This window comes from Paroedura picta, chromosome 9 (genome assembly GCF_049243985.1).
Source record: "Paroedura picta isolate Pp20150507F chromosome 9, Ppicta_v3.0, whole genome shotgun sequence".
NCBI classification, from domain to species: Eukaryota; Metazoa; Chordata; class Lepidosauria; order Squamata; family Gekkonidae; genus Paroedura; species Paroedura picta.
This window is the reverse complement of record NC_135377.1, coordinates 63410459-63431040: the sequence shown is the minus strand read 5'-3', so window position 1 is coordinate 63431040 and position 20582 is coordinate 63410459. Positions and strand designations below refer to the sequence as shown.

Here is a 20582-nt window from a genome sequence, read left to right as displayed (position 1 = left end):
CCGGAAATAAAGGAAGACGGGACTGTCCAGCGAAGACTTCCGGCAGTCCGGCTCCAGGAGCGCCTGTCTTCCTGACACCGGAAGCCGGAAGCTACGCTGCCACGGCCCTCTCTATGGTAACACAGCTGTCAAAAGCCCTGGAATTGTTCTGGGCGGGGGCGGTCTGTGTGTTTCCTTCGCCGTGGCGGCGCCGCCTCTTCAGGGAGGCCCTTGGCCGAGAAGCCGGGCGGGGCCGGCCCACAACTGGCGGGAACCGGTTCCTTCATCGATTGGTCCCGCCTCGTGTTCCTCGTAGGCCTGCGGTTTAGCCCCGCGCAGGGCGTCTGCAGAGAGCGCGACATTATCCTGACCCACAAGTGAATTGGCTTGGGGGCTGAACAAAACTTGAGCCCGCTGGCCCCATTTAGGCCAACCAATTTTTTCCTCAAGGTACGAGTGTTTCGTGTGCATGGGCACCGACAGCAGGCATTTTAAATAAAACTTCGTTGGGCCTAAAAGTGTCACTGGTCTCGAATTTTGTTCTATTTCAGACCAACTTTCAAATCTCTGGAATCTGCTTTGGGGACTGACTGACGTAGTGGTGGGAAACAACAGGACTAAGTTTGAAATCAACAAAGTGTTATTCTGGGTATAAGCTTCCGTGTGCACATGGTACGTGGGGAATTGTGCTTGCATACTTGAATACTTTAATTAATTTAATACTTTAATACTTTAATTTAAAAGTTGTTTAAAGTGGGCTCCTCATCCTTCCCCAGGTTCTTCCTCATCCTCCTCATCCTTCCCCAGGCTGAGCCAACAGCCAAAATATATTGTGTCAGAGTGGGACAGCCAGAGTTCTTCAGAAAGAAAACCAATTACTAGGGTGTCTAAGTCAGTAAAGGGAAAGAAAAACAGAGAAAATCTTATCTCTGAATGAGGGAGGTGGATGGGGAAGTATAATCCTAGGGAAGTATAATCCTAGTTCTATTCATTAAATGGTTAGACATCTCATCAAGTGGGTTGTATTGATTTATATTATGTAATCTGCATATGGACTATGGAAATAACAATTAAAAAATTTATCACTGGTACCTCTGCATTTGAAGTTCCCTGGAACTTATTCCTGCCTATGTATATATACAATTTCAGTTTAGGTATGAAAAGAACCAGTGTAAAATAGAGCTCTCCTACCAAGAGCAGTCAGGCCTACTTTAACTGACAAGGAGAAATTTTTATTTCAGAAATGCTTCTCCTGCCCACTGGGCAACAAGAAAAAATCAGTTTTAGATCATGTATGGCTTGTCGATAGAGTATCAAGTGACTAAAGCTTTGTAAAATAATGTAAGAAACAAAATAAAATTTCAGCTGTGTATATAGAAAGGTAATATGGATTTCTTACTATCACATGCTTAAAGTTACTTGACATTTCATTCTTCAGTGTCATATAATTACCAAGATGAGAGATGAAGCACTATAACCAAGACTAATTTAACTTAACATACTGCTTTCAAAGGCAGCAGAGAAAAAAGATTCAAATATTCTAAAAATCAAGCCTACAGAAGAGTGTGAAATTAACAGAAGCGTCTGCACCATGCAAGTGACTGATGTTAGATATACACATTCAATTACTTTCTTGTGCTTATCACCACAAATGTAAACCTCTTGCAGAAATGAAACTTGTGAAGAATAAGACCTTGTTTTATTGAATTCCTGAAAAAAATACTGGAGTGTAAGGTAAAGAAGCTGTAATTTTGCCATAACTGATTACTCATCCTTACATATTTCCAGAATTGTACAACTGTTTCACTTGGTGAATCATAGTATAATATTGTTGATTCAGTAAACATACAGTTGGATATATGGAAGCACAAACAACCTGCAATCACCAGTAGGGATGAGCATGAACTGGTTCACAATTTTCAGTTGGTCACAAATAGCTGGCAGCCATTTAAAACCTCTGTTTTGCTTCCCTCCATTTTGGGGTGGGGGCAGAACAGAGGTTTTTTTGCTCATTGCCCTACAGTTAGACTGAAATTATTGCCAGACATTTTGGTCTTACAGAGGGGTATGTGCGCCTGTCCTCTATGAGGCCAAATGGCTGCTAGCCAGTTTGGCACTCCATTTTGCTTTCCATCATCTAACAAGGGGGAAGTGAAAGGAACCCTACCTAATTGATTTGTTTCAGGCTTCTAGGACGTTTGGTTCCGTTCAGGAACACCCAAACGCCTAAATGAACAGGAATTTTCCAGTTCATGCTAACCCCTAGTCACCAGTATGCCACTAGGCTTTGAACTGTTAATATTTTTAGGCATTCATTTAATATAATTTAGCACAAGAAAATGTAACTGTTTTTCAAATACCATGTCCATGATAGTTCTATATTCTTTTCTTCATTCTTGTAAATCAGCTGAGAAACCTGATTTAGTATCATTGTTAGATCCAGTTTCCCAAGTATACACAAATCTTTTTCTACACATTCCAAGTTGATCTTGTGTTTGCACCCTGTTGAATTTAGCAAGGAGATAATTTTTCTGTGTGCTTGTGATGAACATTCATGAGATAATCTCAGTTTCATGGCGAGCAAGCGCTGGGGGCAATGTGGTACCACAGGGACCTGCAAAATGAAAGCTAAAGAGAAAAAGATATCAAGATATAAACAGTATTTCATCAAAGAACAGTGCCAACCAACACAGCTGATTGTCTAACCATTGCTGCCTATAGACAATTAATAAATTAGTTAAAAGTTTTTCATCTTAAAACTACTGTTATTCCACTAACTCCTATGGGTATAAATATGCTTAAAGGTAGCTATTTCAAATTTACTTGTACTGCAGCTTGGTTCTGAAAATATTCTGAGTAAACACTGACAGGATTACACTATAAGTAGATATGTGAGGACCCAGGGGATGGGGGGGGGGGGAAATAATTCCCCCCCTGTGAGACCTGAAACTGTAAAATTTGGGGAAACACTAAAAAGAAACTCCTAGAAGATATTTTAGCTCATAGAATAAATAAAATGCTTTAAAATAAGTAAGGATTTTTGTGCTCAAAATTTATATCAGTTTCACCATAAATTGGGAAATTTTGAGGAACACTGAAAACAGCTATGAAATCCTTTCTTTTTGAGTGGGAAATACTTTCTAGCAAAGCCTTTCATTCATTCCAAATGTATAACATAAAAGGTCTGAGGACATAAAAGGTCAATTTTTTCCAATGGGGCACTTGGAAAAAACCTTACAGTAATATTATATATTTTTATTATTTAAATACAATCATTTTGGTAACAATTAGTAAGCTATAACATCTTTAATGATCATACATTAATAAAAAGTTAATTGTTTTCTAAAATTTAATATCTAAACATGTTGGCAGTCCTATTATTTTGATGGCATGACAGTTCCTGTCCAAATAATATAGTTTGTTTACTACAAAATTTGTTTTTCTGCTTTCAACGTCTGTTTTTTTCAGATACACGTGCTACTGCAGAATAGAGTGAAGCACTTTTATTGGGTAAAAACTTTCTTACAGAAAGTGAAGACATTTATACTTTTACCTTCCATGAATTTGCAAAATCGTACAATTTTATATGCTAACTAGGTTATGAATTATCGTATCAGCTTAAAAAGTTTAAGTTTGATAGGAAAGCAAATATTGTATATATTTGTACAACTGGTACATCACGTTTTGTAAAACAAAGTTGGAACCCTAGAGTTTAAACTCTTGACTTTTGTGGTTGGTAGTGCTAAATGATTAAAATAGTATTCAATAATTGTGTTTGAGAGCCAGTTTGGTGTAATGGTTAGGAGTGCGGACTTCTAATCTGGCATGCCGGGTTCGATTCTGCGCTCCCCCACATGCAGCCAGCTGAGTGACCTTGGGCTCGCCATGGCACTGATAAAACTGTTCTGACCGGGCAGTGATATCAGGGCTCTCTCAGCCTCACCCACCCCACAGGGTGTCTGTTGTGGGGAGAGGAATGGGAAGGCGACTGTAAGCCGCTTTGAGCCTCCTTCGGGTAAGGAAAAGCGGCATATAAGAACCAACTCTTCTTCTTTTTCTATTTCCTTTTTGCCTGGAAAAAAATCTTGGAAAAAACTACCAGTTTTTCTTCATGGCTTCAAAATTTCTGGAAATTTTACAACTCTGACTGCAAACTATGGAAAATATTAAAGCTTCACCTGAACTTATCCGTAGCTGGGGTGCTTTGCATATTGAATTCTGCAACTGGTACTCCTCTGGCAGACACCTGAGGAGCAAACATGGCAGCAGGATATACTATAGAAGAGGTTCCTACCTGAGAGAGGAAATATAATATCAGTTCACACATAGTGACAGTGTCACATTTCTCAATTGTTAATCAGAATGTTAAAAGTTGTGGGCCCTTAGACTAACAGATTTATTATGGCAAAACGTTTATGAATCAGACCTAGGGATGCCAGCCTCCAGGTGGGACCTGGAGATCCCTGGAATTATAGAGGTCAGTTCCCATGGAGAAAATGGCCACTTAAAAGGTGGATTGTATGGCATTATACCTCACTGAAGTACCTTCCCCCCCTAAACTCTGTGCTCTGCAGACTCCACCCCAAAAGTCTCCAGGTTTTTTCCAACAAAGAGCTAGCAACTCTAATCAGACTCTATGATATCAGGTGCATATTTGCCGCCATTGCGCCTCGTCCGGTGTGCTTCGCGTCTTCCCCCTCCGCATTTAACCGGTGTGCTTCGCGTCTTCCCCCTCCGCATTTTCCATGTGACCCGAAATCGCCATTTCGGCGGCCGTACATAATGGGCCTTCGTGATGTTTGGGGAGGGGGGAGCTATTCTACACCCCCACATCCCTTGCCAATGGCAAACCTAAAACACTGCAATCCAATGCAGTTACTGTAGTATTTCTAATATATGTAACTGTGCACAGGATTGCTCTGTAACATAGATACAGACCTTAAGTATGAAAACCTTAATGTCACTTACTACCACACAGAGGTCACATATTTCAAGTTCCTTTTCAACAGCTGTAAGGATATCAGAATCCAATGTTTCACCAAACCATACAACATGAGGGCGCAAGAGGCCATTGCAGTCTTCACACCTATGCAAAAAAGATTTGGGGGGAAATTATACTTCAGAGCACAGAAGTAAAGCTGGAAAAATAGTACATTATATCTTTAATACATTTATTATCAAGTGTTTAAATTATATTAGGTTTTGTACAAACCTAGACAATGCATATTGCTGCATATCCTTTTTTTAAAAAACAAGGAAAATAACATGGCTCATTTATTGATCTCGCAAAGAACTCTAACCTCTTCAAAAATATTCACCCTTATCTCTAAATCTAACATCATGCAAACAAAAGATGGGATTCAGCCAACGGTTCGGTAGACTGACACTGATTTTTAAAAAGTCCAGTGGCACCTTAAAGTCCCTTTGTGTCCAAGTCTGTTGCTGCCACCACGAGTGAGAGACATGGACACAAAGTGCCCAGGACAGGATTTCTGATTCAACCCACTGAGTTCCTCATCCACCCTGCAGCTTCCTCCTTTCTCTCTCCCAACACCAGCATCCTCCCACCATGTCGGTCCTTCCTCAACCTCTTGCCATGCCACTCTTCCCAACCACTCAGCCTCACTTTCCTCCTCATCTCTGCAAAAGCTAAACCAATTAAACAGTTTTAAGCTTCACTCATGCCAATCCATTTTTAACACCCTGAAAATCACAGAGGGGTCCATGTTGCAGTGCACTCACCGAGGAAGGTCTTCCACAGGAATCTTAGCGTCATTGACTTCAGGGTCTGGAGTACTGAAATTGTTAAACAGAAAAACAAAAGAACTGCAAGATTACAAGTATAGCCAACCATGCTAGTGGCATTTCCATTTTCTCCTTGACCTTGACAGTAGCTTTTACCTTTAGGTGATCAGCAAAACTTGCTTAAAAGCTTGCCCAAAACAAGCAATAGCAACTAGTTCTAGCTGTTATTTTGCCTCAACATTCACGTATGGACAAATACAAACAGCTGTAAAGATGGAACAAGAGATTTAAAGAAGGAGAACAGCGAAATCTGATTGAGACTCTGTGAGCTCTGCTTAAATTAACTGCATTTTTGACAAATCTTATTCAGGAGAAAACATGTTCTTAGTAGGATGGATAAAGCAGTGCAGATGAATTACCCTTTCCCAGCCAAAGCAGGACAAATTGGACTCTTGTAATTTTCTGTCACATTTCCACAACTGGTACATCGCGTTTTGAATAAGCTGCCTGTAAAACAAAGTAGGAACCCTAGAGTTTAAACTCTTGACTTTTGTGGTTGGTAGTGCTAAATGATTAAATTAGTATTCAATAATTGTGTTTGCTGTATTAGCTAGTAAAAGGACATCACCAAAATGTTTAAGCAAAAGAAATACATAGGCCCAAACTGAACGGTAGAAATTAAAAGCCAACCTACACTGATGCAAGTCAAAGCTTCACACAAGTATTTATGTTAATCAAATCCAGTAAGTGATCGCTCTGTGTGTGTGTGTTCAGCTCTTCTCCCAGCTGCTATGTTAGAGGTGTCAAACTAGTATATGAGTGCTGGATGCGACATACTGAATATGACTTACGTGCCAAATTGTCAGGCTGGCCCATGTGTGCAATAAAAATATAATACCAGGTACTAGAGATATAAACTTTAGAAAGGATACAGGCAAATCTTAACAATATTTTTTCCCTCAAAATACAAATATGCTTAAAAACTAGTTGCTCCATCTATAAAATACAGTTACACAAGTTCAGTTTTAACGTGCCTTCAAGCAGTGTTGAAACAAAAAAGGGAGGTGTAGAGTAACAGAAAGTTGCCAGGAATAGATATTTGTCTATGTATGAAGATTTTCTGGCAGTTCCAAGAAAACAAGGATAGGTTAATGGAATATGACTAAAACGTTTCTATGGATTCTTACCGTGAATTTCTAAGAGATGCTTTGTTCCAGCTTTCCTATGGAGCTCATCAATGTTCTGTGTGATGACCACAACACTTCTGCCTTGCTTGCTTAGCCTGGCCTCACATTCTGCTATGGAAATGTGTGCTGGGTTGGGATTTTTACTCATCATAAGCTCCCTACGGTAATGGTAGAATTCCCACACCCTAGAGGGATTCCTTGCAAAAGCCTCTGGAGTAGCCAGTTCCTAGAGAAAAATGCAATTAGTTGGTTTGCCAATAGAAAATAACATTGATTTATAAAATCTCATGTTCATTTGTAATTAGAATCAGAGAATCGTAGGAGTTGGAAGGGGCCACACAGGGCATCCTGCTCAGTGCAAGATGAGTCTAAAGCATCCATGATAAGTATCTGTCCAGCCATTGCTTAATGATTGCCCGTGATGGGGAGCTTCTTAAGCAACCTATTCCATTGCTGAACTACTGGGTGAGCATTTTCCCCTGGTACCATTCTAAATATAGCTTAAACGCATTACTGTGGATCCTATCCTCTGCTGCCAACAGGAGCTATTCCCTGCCCTCCTCCAAGTGACAACCTTTCAAATATTTAAAGAGAGCAATCATGTCTCCTCTTAACTTCCTCTTTTCCAGGCTGAACATTCCTTATAGGGTTCGGTCTCCAGGCCCTGGATCATCTTCATTACTCTCCTTTGCACCCTTTGTTTTGGACAAGTCCTCTTTGAAGTGAGGTCTCCAGAACTGCACCCAGAACTGCTCAGAGTGTTTCACATATATTTCTTAGTGTAATTCTTACAACGCCTATGTAAACTAATCCGTTATTATTGCCTCCCCCATAAGATGGAAGAAATGAAGCTGAGAGATACTAGGTTGCCTAAAAGCCACTCAGAGAGGTTATGGCTGTGATGAGAAATGGGAGACTCCTCAGACCCGAATCCTCGTTAATAGGATACTCACATTTAAACACTTACTCAATTTCTGTTTGAAATAAAACTACGTAAGTGGAAACAGTAAGTATATTCAGTGCAAGGGTAAGTGCCCAACAGTGTATCCAACAGACTTAGAAAGTGTAAAACTGCTTAGGATTGCACTATAAGGCTATTAAGTAACAGTGATTAGCATCCCTAAAATGTGGATTGAAAAGCCTTTCTGAATTCTAGAATTTGTAAAGGCAGCAATACGTAACAAGTAACATGAAACCATGTATACAACATTTGTGCTTAGGATCAGTTCCTAAAGAGAAGTAGAGGTATTTCCAAACAGCTTGGAGAGATAACAGGTGAGGTACTGCTTTGAATTGGACTAATTTCTAAAGGTACAGGATAATATTTTGGAAGAAAAAATGAAAAGATATACAGGACGTTTTCAATATATTCAAATGGTGGCTTCTGCGCAGTCTATAGTTATCCAAAACCTTACAATGGCTTGCAAACATTTAATGAAATTTACAAATATTATTGCGTCTCTCTTGTATACTTGATTGTAATTAGTTTTTCAGCTCTTTCTTTATTGATTCCCTTCATCCCAGCAACACTCATGTCATGTGGATTTTTTTTTGTCTATGGAGGTTTTATGAGCAATAGCATTTTCTTGAAGTCAAAAGGATCTTCTCCCTTTTGCATGTGGAAAAGCTGGTAGGATCCTACTCAGCATCATTTGTTCATGCTCTTCTGACTAAAGTCTTGAGCACCGACTGGAAAGAAAACAAAGACAGAGGAGCCAGCAGCATTCATAAAGTTGGTGACATCCCTTAACAGCTAAGAGTAGCCAGTACCTGAGCTTGCCACTTCCTCCAGAATCCCCCTGCGCCTCTGAAGGTCGGAACACCACTCTCTGCACTCACGCCAGCCCCTGTGATCATGGCTATGTGCTTTGCTTTAGCAAAGGCATCTCGAAAATCAGCAATATCTATTTTTTAAGAAATAAATAAAGGAAATTCAGATTTGCTTAAATTTAAATAGCTACATTTAGAAAAACATACAGATATGGATAGAGGAAATCTAAGTTGACATTCCTTCCCAATGACAAAGCACAGAGTATGGCTCAGAAAAAACTCATATGTTCCCAGATTAATCAGCTTTGGCTACACTGTAATTTTATATTTAAAACTGTGTACAGAGTTTTATATCTCAGGCGTCCAATGGAAATTGCTAGACAAGAAAGTATGCTTGCATTATGACATTTAAGCATTCAGTAAGGGCTAAGATGGTGTTTTAGGAACACTGCAATATATTAATAGTAAACACAAGTACTAAAATAGACATAATGTTCTTTCTAAAGGTTTTTTTTTGGTTGTTTTCACTGTCAAGTAACAGCTGATTTATGGAAAACCCAAACTGTCTCTCCAGATGTTCACGGACAATTCCCATGAGCCTCTGCCAATTGGTCAAGTTGTTAGGGACTTATGGGAATTGTAGTCCACAAACATCTAGAGAACCACAGTTTGGTTACCCCTGCCATACAGTTTTCATGGCAAGAGATGTTCAGTGGTGGTTTGCCATTGCTTGCCTCCACACCATGACCCTGGTATTCCAAATATCCCAATACTAGCCAGGGTGGACCCTTTTTAGCTTTTGATATCTGACAAGATTGGGCTATCCCGGTTAGGACTTGTAAAAGCTAGCTAGTTAATGTTTGAGAACATGGAATGGAAATGACATAAGTCTCATTCTGAATCTCCAGCTAATAGCAGATCTCAAGGAGTGGGGATGGAAAGTGCTGAGAATCTACCCTAAAAACGTTTTTTTTAAAAAGACAGATAAAAGAGGCCATTGTTTGTACACTCAGTCATTTTAATCAACAGTGGTTCTCAAAGCCAAAATGATTCATTTGTTGGGGGAGGAATGGCCATGGCAACATTTCAGATATTAAGATCTCATGGTTCATAAGGAGCAAGAATGAGCAATGTATAGACATCTTGTGTACGCACAGAAAGAAACTCATGCCACAAGAACAAAGTTGGCTTACTTGAACTGGGCCGAGCCATTTCAAAGCAAATGCTTTGTTTCTTGGAAGAAGCAGGTTTAAGTCCGCAATATGCTTGAGAAACCAACCTTCTCGTAGAAAAGTGGAAAAGATTCATCAGGATCCCAGAACAATACTAGAGAAAAAGTTAAATAGAATTTTTAAATATATATAACAGTGAGGCTGGTCCACCAACAAATTAGAACATTTCACCAAGATGCAGTTATCGGAGCACCTTTAATAAATGCTATCGGAGCATCTTTAACAGGTGTGAGATCCATAGCACAGCCTCATCTTAAATGGGTCCACTTATAAACACCTCCTATCCAGCTATGAGGTTTTCATTCTGCCTGGGGAAGCACATTTCCACACTGGTGCCCCAAGAGTCAAGAACGCCCTGCTGCCCTCACTGGGCTTCTTAAGAATTTATCTACCATATCACCATGCCATATTGTCTCTGAGGAAGAAAAGTTCATACGTTGAATAACAATTGGTTGGTCCAATGGCAGCTTTAAGACCAACCAATTGTTATTCAACATTCAACATATATGAGAAACAAGCACAGCCTCACTGGAAGTTGAAAGCGTAAAACCTCTGAATTACAGGAGGCCACAAAATAATCAGGCCTTTGACTATTTCAAGGGCTGATGGATAAAATGATGACTATTATTTACCTTAATTCTGAGGCTGAGTTGTCAGTTTCTTTGACTGCCCCTGGTATGTGGATTATTACTCACGTGATATAAATGAGAAGCTCATGTCTTGCTGATAAAACAATGAACAGATTCTCATGGAAAAACTGACACACCAGCCACACTGGATTCACAACCCCTTCCTTCCAACAGTTTTCTCTGATTCTGTTTCCTACTAGCATATCTACATTTAATGTTACTGAAAAGGCTTTTCCGTGTTATGCACTGTTTCCAAAATAAACTTTGTAAGTAGAAATTTTGGCCCTTGAGAAACCAACCTTTTTGTAGAAAAGTAGAAAAGATTCTTCAGGATTCCAGAACTAGAGAAAAAGATTTTTATCTGTTTTATATAAATATATAACAGTGAAGCTGGTCCACCAACAAATCAGTGCTTTATGTCTAAATCCTAGTCTCATCAAAATTAAACAATATTAATTCCCAAAAGCAGCAGCAGAAGCAGGATTAGAATTAGCAAACTATACAGATTAAGGAGTATGGGTTAAAAACTGCAGAGCTGTTTCCTTTCCCGAAATTGCAGAAATTGCAGAAAATGAGATGACACAAGCACATGCAGTAGGAGACTTTTCTAAGATGCTTAATGGATCAAAGATGGAAACAGTCACATGCATTTTATATATAAAATTTCACTTGCCAAGTTGTTAGGACCTCTATTCTACCTAACACAATAAGAAGAACAAAGTTTGAATCCAGTGGCACCTTTAAGACCAACAAAGTTTTATTCAAGGTATAAGAGAGGCTTTCTCAACCAGAGTTTCGTGAAACCCTGGAGTTTCTTGATGGCCCTGGAAAGGCTTCCAGAATGGGTAGGAGTTAATTAATTTTGTATATATATTTTTAAAATATTAAATTTATCAGTGATGATCATGCCACTCCGTCATCCCTTCCAAAATGGCCAATGATGAGACTGGAAGGGGTGGGAAGGGGAGCCCCCCCTGGTGGGTGTGTACACAGCTATGCTTCCCAACCATATTCTGCATGATCATGCCACTTCTGGGGTTTCTCAAAGTCTGTAGAATGTTTCAGGGGTTTCCCAATGGCAAAAATATTCAAAGAGGCTGGTAGTATAAGCTTTCATGGACATGTACACAAAAGCTTATGCATTGAATTAAACTCTGTTGGCCTTAAAAGTGCCCCTGGACTCAAACTTTGTCCTGCTGCTTCAGACCAACACAGCTACCTCATCTGAAACAATACTCAGAAGTAAACCACTTGGAAAGCATTCAGAAATATCTATTTTTCATTACAGTAAAAGGAACATGGAGACACATTGGTACATCAGTGTGCTAAGTAAGGTTTCAAAGTTGGGCTTCTGAGTCCCACCATAACATCCATTCATGGATATAAACAGCCTACGTTTAAATTACTGAGACCCTTTGCATGATTCTCAGTTTCCTAATCTGTAGATCAGGAGCAAGAGCCACAGTAGCTACAAGACCTCATAGTGCTTATTGAAGAATGGATAAGGCCCCAAGAAATTATCCTGTTCTCGACTAGAGGGGTAGTCAAACTACGGCCCTCCAGATGTCCATGGACTACAATTCCCATGAGCCCCTGCCAGCATGGACACCGACTGTGGACTCGTTGAGCTCAACATCTGGCAGCTGTTCTACTTCAGTCACAAACCCTCCACAGGGACCGATTTATAAGCTATTATTATCAACAACAACAACAACAGCAGATTTCGGGGGAAGCAAAGTGCTTTTTTTGAGCGGGCTCCAAAAGCTCACGCTTTAGTAAATCTGGTAGTCTGAAAGGCGTCGCGGGGCAGTGTTTCTTTTGGCGGCCCCAGGCGAAGGAAGCCGCAGTTCCAAAGCAGGCTGCGGACAGATGAAAAGACAAACACTCCCAACCCACCCCCGGCCCCCCAGGAGGGGGCTTGTTTCGCCGAGCCAAAAGCAAGCGGGGAAAGCGTGGCCTTCCTCCCTGCAACTTCTGCCATTCGGCAAGCAGAAAGGCCTAGAGGGGGACACCCCCCCACCCCACCCCCCACACATTTTCCAGCTGGGTATGGGACGGGGGGGGGCAGTTAGACCACATTATTCCCTTCAGCCACCCGCCCCCCCTTGATAAGGGAGGGGACCCAAGAAGACTATTTAAGAGGCGAGCGGAGGGTGCCTCCCCCTCCACCCCACCCACACGCGCCCGGCTGAGGGAAGCGGCTGGGGGGCGGGCGGCCACACGGAGCCCTGCCCGGCACTCACCACCTCCGCCCCCGCTGCGTCCCCGCCAGCCCGAGGAGGAGCAGGAAGGCCAGCAGCGGTGGTAGCAGCGGCGGCAGCAGCAGCGGTAGCGGAGCGCGGGGGGTGGAGCGGGCCCAGCCGCTGCAAGGCGCCCCGACCGTGGCGGGAGGCGGCCCTGCGTGAAGCGCCTCACGTCCCGCCTCGCTGTGGAGCCAGCCAGCCAGCCAGCCAGCCAGCCAGCCAGCCAGCCGCGCCTGGTGCGAGGGGCAGGCCTCCGTCTCCGCGAGGCCCGCGGCCAGGGGGAAGGAGGCGCGCTCGGGCGGCAGGTGCCGGCCCGAGGACATGAGCTCCTGGAGGCCACCGACTGGACGGGGGTTGGCTGGTCAGGGAGGGGAAGCAGCTGGCCAAAGGCACCCGCCGACCACGAGGCTGCCAGGGATGCAGGGGGGGGGGGCGAAGAACTGCTGTCTGAGCATCTTTAATAGGGGTGTGTGTGTGTGGGGGGGTCCGTAGCAGAGCCTCCTCGCCTTTATTCCTGTTGAGGCACATTTCCACATTAGCATTGCTGTGTTGCATCCTAAACAAGCAGGGGACTTGAAAAAAACGTGTATGTGTGTTTAGGGGGGCTCACTCCCCCCATTAACTTTTGCTGTCCTGAAGGCCCCTCACAGTCTCTCCCTTTCCCATTTCCTTCTCTCTTTTCCATCTGCCAGCCTTTATCTGCTTCCTTGTCATCCTCCCTCCTGCTCTCTTCCTGGTAGTCTTTAGGTAGGTTATTGTCCAGTTATTTGGTACTGGCTGCTAGCCCAGCCTAATTGTACAATGCCAGCCAGTGAAACTCTGTCACACCTCACATTTGGTCTGCTGCCAAATAACCAGCCCTGGGTGAGCTGCACAAGTGTAGATTCCAGTTACCAGCCAGACCCAATGAGCCCTCCATCAAAGGCCAAAACAGCCCTCAGCAGGACCTTCTTCCTGCCTCAGTGACACAAACCAAGGCTTGAAGTCTGGCAGTACTGTTGTAGTTGCCTAGCAATTGTCATTTGTTTCTTAAACCTACTGGTGATACATTATTTGCAGGGTTTAACCTACATATATTTAAGATTTCAGATTTTCCTGCAGACCAGGAGCACTTTTTAGGATTATAGAAGAAAAGTCTCTTCAATGTTCAGTGTTTGGATTTCAGTATCAATAGAATTGGCTATGCTGAAAATCATGATATTTAAGTTTAAGAATCACTAATCATTAATGCTGACTATAAGACAGAAGTGATGCTGCATACAGTATGCTGCAAGGGGCACTGTACATATGGGGAACAGTTTGAATGGTGAATGGAAGTACTGCTAGATAGCTTTGCCCACTTTGAAGTTTGAACACAGCAAATGGCTGAAATTTGTGTCGTTGAGTGACTAGATAAATCCTATCCCTTTAACAGAGGCATAATGTGTGGAAATGGGCAGCGGGTTTTTAATGTCATGGAGGTTAATAAAATCCTATTAAGCCTCTGTTAGGACAGGACTTTATCCAGGCAGCTAACAAATCTGACTGTATATGCACACTGTTGCTAAATGTGACAATTCTCAACCAACAGAGCTTGAAAATGGGACTCCTGCTTGAAAACGCTACTGAGAAGAGTTTGACTGCATTGTTTTGAGGGCATGAGATGATGGCTGCTCCCCAAGGGATGGGTACAGCTTGTCACACACCTTAAAAGTTGGGCGATATATCTTAGTGAGAAAGAGCTGTGGGACAATTATTGCCCTAAACAGCAGTCTTATATCATTAACTTCACAACCAAGCATTCTAAATCAGAAACCATGTAATTAACGAGAGAACCTACAAGAGTTCAGGGGGGGAGGGGTCATCTTTCTCTTGTATTCTCCTACCCATATTTCCTCTTTCTCTGTCCACAGCCTCTTCTCTTCCCCCATATTAAATATTCATGGTCATTCAGACTAAAATTCAAATACATGCAATTAAAAACTAAGACAAATTAAAAAGAGAAAAAACAGTAATGTATTATAAAATTTTTTAAAGATCTGGCAACATAAAAACTTTAAGATGTTAGATTGAATATTTAAGACAGTTTAAGTTGCCAGTAACAATTGGCTCTTTGTACTTCTGAAGTTGGATCAGAGAGAAATTTTCTGATCCACATACATAGTATGCAATTTCATGGCAGCAGTGCAAAATTTAGCTGTGTGGAGAGTTATTTGCCTGTCTTCGTCTTGAAGCAGCAGCTTGACTTTCTCCTTTGGGGAAAATCTTGGGTAGGTGTTCAGAGCTGGCTCCCCCCATATTTTTCTCTCACCCAACTTTACAGCTTTATCCCGTCTCCAGCTCTCCCTTCTTCCCTTGTCCTGCAGCCTCTGCCTTTTTATTTACCTCCCTCCACATCACCTTTACCTTATTCTCCTCCTTGTATTTATGCTTACCATTCCTTCCTTTCCATCTTGTAACTGTTGTTTTTCTCTTGCCCTGTCCACTCTGTTGACACCAAAAAAGGTACAGGAGCCTTGGGAATGTTGTTTGGAGTTGCCTAGCAACTCCCAAACTGGCCACTAAGATCGCATGGTGCAGTTTTATGAAATCTTGAGCAAAGTTCTCTTTCCTTAAAGGGACAGATATCACTTCTATTGTTTGCTGGATTCTTTCATTAAGATATCAACAAACCTTGGGTTGCCTCTAGAAAAATCTCCACCCCTCCAACTGCTACTGGTCCCATTATGTAGATTGTTTTAATCTGTGCATGATTGCCAGGTTCATATATACCAGAAATTATGTAGAACATAATGTTATGAATTTAGGGCACTGCAGCATTCTTAGACTACAAATGCAATTCCAGTTGATGACAGCAGTAGCATATAAACAAAACCAAATAAATGTCATGGAATACTGGCAGTGCCAGTGTGATGTAGTGGTTAACAGTGGCAGGCTCTGATCTCAAGAACTGGGTCTGATTTCCCACGCCTCTTCCATGTGCAGCCAGCTGGATGACCTTGGTCTGGCTGCAGTTCTCTCAGAACTCTCTCAGCCTGACCTGAGAGTCAGTTGTGGGGAGAGGAAGGGAATGTGACTATAAGCCGCGTTGAGACACTTTAGGGCAGAGAAACACAGGGTATAAAAAACAATTCTTCATCCACCTATGCTGTTTGATACACTGGCTGCTTTCATATGAAAGACAAAACAGAAGGAAAACTCAAAGCCACAGACAAAATTCAGAGTGGTGGAATGGGACTGGGAAACCCATATTCATGTCCCTGTTCTGACAAGAAGTGCTCTGGGTGAACTAGGGTAGCAAGAAAGCCTAATCAGGATAGTTGTGAGAACAAAAAAGGGGGAAGCTACATCTGCCTTCAAGACATGGGAGAAAGAGTGAAAACATACTAAAGCAAAAGAATACATTACTCTTGAATCCTTGAGAATTTACATCTACACTTTGTTAATTTATACAAATCGCTGAATTTTTATCAAACATATACTATATTTAAAAAATTACTCCCAGAACTGTGTTTGAGCATGTTTTATAGGTGACCTATTACTATAAAATATTTTCTGAATATAAAAATACATTACAGATAGATATTAGTCAAAATGCATATATACATATTCAAATTAATATAAAACAGTAAAAAGAGACAGATGTACACACAAATCAGTTCCATAGTCTTCACACTGTATTCTCTTACATATATGTTCCTAAAATGTCCCTCTTCATACTGAACCCAATCATCATTAGAAGATACATTTTAAAAAATACCCGAAATATTACAGGGGTTACTTATTCCAACAAAAACATGTATACATGAATGAAAAACACTGGTGTGATTAGATGCATATGCACAATATTAGAACTGCAGGTTGTACATGAAAATGGTATTCTAGAATCGACATCAGAAATGCATGTCACAAAATTTAATGCCTGTCGCAAATAAACTTTCCTTTCTGCACCCTATTTATTTCACACTCTTGTCTCAAAGTCTTTGGAAATTTTACCTCAGGGATTGTCGCAATTAGAGGTATTCTTGAAAGCACAAGTAGCCTTGATTTTTAAAAACTGCCATGTGCTTTTACTGATTAATATTTAAAAATGTATTTACAGTCATTTGTGGTATCTCCCATCCTGTGACTGTTATCAAAGATTAGTTTGCACTTACATTTGGAAACAATTTACTGCTGGTTTAAAGAACTATGTTGCAGTAGGTATAAAACCCCAAAATGAACAAGAACAGTTTTTTCTATAATGACACTGGGTGTGCACCCCTATTGCTGAGTCTTTACTGCTGAAGCTACTGCTGGAGTAAACAACTGAGCATACAGCCATAGTGGCGCCCTGTGTTTGGCTAAGAAAATATAAAAAGACATGGAAACACTCATAATTCTGCACATACATCTAAATTCAGAAGCTGAAATGTTATCCACAATAGCTTGTATCTTATGTTTCCCATCATCTTTGAGAGGAAAAAACCACTACTTTGGATGGGCTTTTGATTCAATTGGTGATGTGTACATAGGCATACTAGCCTCCAGGTGGGACCTGGGAATCTCCCAGAACTACTGCTCCTCCCCAGACTAAACAGCTGAGTTCTCCAGGAGAAAATGGATACTTTGGAGGGTGGACTCTATGGCATTGTATCCCCCTGTGGTCCCTGTCCTCCCCAGGCTCCAGCCCCAAATCTCCAGGACTTTCCCAGCCTGGATCTGGCAATCCTACCCCCCTGTCCCCCACCAGTGGCCAAGGGGAACGGGGACCCTATGTATACACTCCATTTTTAAAAATACACTATTTAACATGTATATTAAGAAGTACATACAACATATTGCCGAAGCAACAAATTAGTAACTAAACCTTTTATCGGACAGTTTTATATTACAGGATGTAAAATCATCAAATACGCATATATTTTATAAACCAAGTAAATCATCTGTACTCTAACACCAATGTTCTGTACCAATTAAATACAGAATAGCAGAAATAGAATATAAATTACACTTTTTACAGTAAATAGCAAAATACTAGGTCAGCTTACTATACATATATACGAATCCAAGAACAGCAGCTTTTCTGTAAGGTCCCACTATCTCAATCACTTTCCAAGAAATAAAGAACAAATATGGCAGGCCACACATTCCATTATCATGTGTTACTTTATAAATATCCAAGACAGCATCTGCACAGGGAATAACTTGCCAGGGACTCAATGCATCACGTCAAACAGTTGAACTTTCCAAATCAGGACATTTTTCTCCAGCTTGGACTCAGTCAGCAACAAGCAGTGAATAGGTTTATAGCTGTGATCCACGGCTGCTGCTTTGTCCCCCCCCCCTTTTAATGAAGCCATTTGTTGAAAATGTTGTCCGCCGTCCGTACAATAATACTGTTTCTGCATTCAAATCACTTGGCTGGCCTGTATTGGCACATGAAACACCAAACATACAAGCTTTAGGCATAATTAATATTTTTTCAGTACATGTCAAGAAGTCAGCACAGTGGCAGGCCCTTAGGAAGACCCAGCAAAGAAAACAGGAACAACCCACAGTTTCTTCAGTGTGCTTACTAAAACACAGGATATAAGGCGGCATGGTGCCTGATGGTCATGCCGAAAAATATGGCCCCGAGCCTATCAGTTTAAACAAACATGTAAAATAAACACAAGATAAACAGCAAGTGTGTTCTTTGGTAATTAACAGCACATTGTCAGTACATATGTACAGCCTTCCCACACAATAAAACATTTCTTTCAAAATATGATCTAATTTGCAGAGTAACAAACCGTCAAGTACCTCAAAGTATCTACAAACGAATTGTCATTTAGTGTACAGTGATGTTTGCCTTTTAGCAGACAAATGATACAGCCATTTTACATATATATTATTTATTTATTTTTAAAAAAAGAACTGGGAAATTGTGTCCATGATTCAAACATTCAATGAGGACAGATTAAAACTATACCAGTCACGTCAAAGTAAAAAAATGTTTCCACACTGACATGTGCAGCAAGTGCAAAGACAAAAAAAACAACAACAACGGCAGCTTTAGTTGATCCAAGATTTTCTGATCTCCTGTTTTCTTGAAAAAGCAGAAGCTGCTGCATCTCCTGACTGACAGAGGGCCGCTGCTTGGGAAGAGTGTGACCCTTGGACCGAATTCTTCCATAGCTCCGTGTTGGAGGATAATCCCTGAGATTGTGAAGAGCCACTGTGTATCGTTGTGGAAATGGGGACTCTCGTGAGACATCCCGGACGAACAAATACCCCATGTCGTGGCTTGCAGCGGAAATACTCTCTCCCTTTCACAGTGCCATCATGTTTCCCTTAGGACAAAAACAGGAGGGGAAACCCCCCGGTTATTAGGTGATCACTTTGGAATGGTCTTCATCCAATGCATGGTCAATTTTAAAAATTATTTAGTGGATTAAACTTCTTGTAGCCAACCATCAGAGAAACAATTCTGAAATATTTCTTGTAGCAATAAGATTCAGGGGGGGAGACTCCAAATAATATTTTACCAGCAGTCTTATTATGATAGTGCAAATGTATTGTTTAAGGTCAGTGTACTCACAGCTCTGCTGTGTAAATAAAGGTAAAGGTAAAGGTATCCCCTGTGCAAGCACCAGGTCATGTCTGACCCTTGGGGTGACGCCCTCTAGCGTTTTCATGGCAGACTCATTACAGGGTAGTTTGCCAGTGCCTTCCCCAGTCATTACCGTTTACCCCCCAGCAAGCTGGGTACTCATTTTACCGACCTCGGAAGGATGGAAGGCTGAGTCAACCTTGAGCCAGCTGGTGGGATTGAACTCCCAGCCTCATGGGCAGAGCTTTCAGACTACATGTCTGCTGCCTTACCACTCTGCTCCACAAGAGGCTCTATACTGTAACGGTCATGACTGGGGAAGGCACTGGCAAACCACCCCATATTGAGTCTGCCATGAAAACACTAGAGGGCATCACCCCAAGGGTCAGACATGACCCGGTGCTTGCACAGGGGATACCTTTACCTGCTGTGTAAATAAGGCTCTTGCTATTTTGTAGGGTGATGGAAATGGAGGGCTTCTGATCAAAATGAACACAGATACATGAATCCCTCCTTCCACCATCTGGTCTGAGCTAACTGACAGGGCTGGTTTATCCAAGTAGCATGTGCTATGGGCCCCCACACCTCTAGGAGCCCTGTACAGTGCCTTCCCCTCCCCCATGGATCAGGGCTGTAGGCTCTTTCCTCCCCCCTTTTCCCTCTTTAAGGACGCTTGGAGTGACACCCCTTTCCAGTGTGAGGGGCCTCTCTCTCCCCTGTCTGGCTGCTTCCAACACAATTGTACTCTGCTAGGGCCCTGCAAAACCTTAAACTGACTGTGGTGCTATGGGCCCCACAAATCTTTAAACCACTCCTGGTCAGCCATATTACATAAATTTAGGGTGGGGGCAAGGAAGAGTGGTTGGATGATACTTATTGCGTCCCTTTCTTGCATGTCCAAGGAAATGCTGATTGCCACTTTGGGGTCGGGAAGATGAATTTCCTCCAGGCCAGATTGGCCAGGGATTCTGGTTTTCTTGGGGGGTGGGGGAAGCAGCATCTGGGCATGAAATTAGGGTCACTGTGGGTGGGCAAGTAGTTGTGAATTTCCTGCATTGTGCAGAGGGTTGGACTAGATGATCCTGGAAGTCCCAACTTCATGATTCTATGATTACTAATGAACCTGGAATGCTGTTGTGTACATTTTTTCTTATTGACTATCTGAGTGTGTTCAAATTCAAAGCCTGAAAATACTTCATATCTTGATTTTTCAGTTTATAAATGACCACTAGAGGTAGAGTTGA

General features: G+C 41.7%; 2 protein-coding genes across 9 annotated transcripts in view; both read right to left on the bottom strand.

Moving 5' to 3' along the window:
* Positions 1-1656: 1656 nt before the first annotated feature.
* On the bottom strand, positions 1657-17870 carry SIRT5 (sirtuin 5). 4 transcript variants are annotated; one of them, XM_077353061.1, is made up of 10 exons: positions 15200-15289; positions 10842-10883; positions 9875-10007; positions 8682-8815; positions 6912-7137; positions 6144-6231; positions 5722-5775; positions 4948-5065; positions 4158-4273; positions 1657-2607 (listed from the first exon to the last, which is right to left on the bottom strand). In XM_077353061.1, the coding sequence occupies exons 1-10, from the start codon at positions 15200-15202 to the stop codon at positions 2532-2534; spliced, it is 990 nt and encodes a 329-aa protein (XP_077209176.1). In that variant the 5' UTR covers positions 15203-15289; the 3' UTR covers positions 1657-2531. The 4 variants fall into 4 exon arrangements, with proteins under 4 accessions (XP_077209176.1, XP_077209179.1, XP_077209180.1 ...); XM_077353064.1 differs by lacking the exon at positions 15200-15289 and adding an exon at positions 12786-13107; XM_077353065.1 differs by lacking the exons at positions 10842-10883; positions 15200-15289 and adding an exon at positions 17795-17870.
* The window catches only part of KIF13A (kinesin family member 13A), a 71488-nt gene continuing 67178 nt past the window's right edge, over positions 16273-20582 (bottom strand). For all 5 annotated transcript variants that reach the window (XM_077353053.1, XM_077353054.1, XM_077353055.1 and 2 more), the window contains one exon: positions 16273-19078. In XM_077353053.1, the coding sequence (XP_077209168.1) occupies positions 18801-19078 (278 nt within the window). In that variant the 3' untranslated portion in view covers positions 16273-18800. The remainder of the gene's footprint in view (positions 19079-20582) is intronic.

What these genes read in the sequence shown, in the direction of transcription:
- SIRT5 (XM_077353061.1), bottom strand. An exon ending in TTCTACTTTTCTACAAAAAG is followed by an intron (nt 10,008 to 10,841) that starts GTTGGTTTCTCA and finishes CTTTTTCTCTAG; the next exon opens with TATTGTTCTGGGATCCTGAT. An exon ending in AATGGCTCGGCCCAGTTCAA is followed by an intron (nt 8,816 to 9,874) that starts GTAAGCCAACTT and finishes CTTAAAAAATAG; the next exon opens with ATATTGCTGATTTTCGAGAT.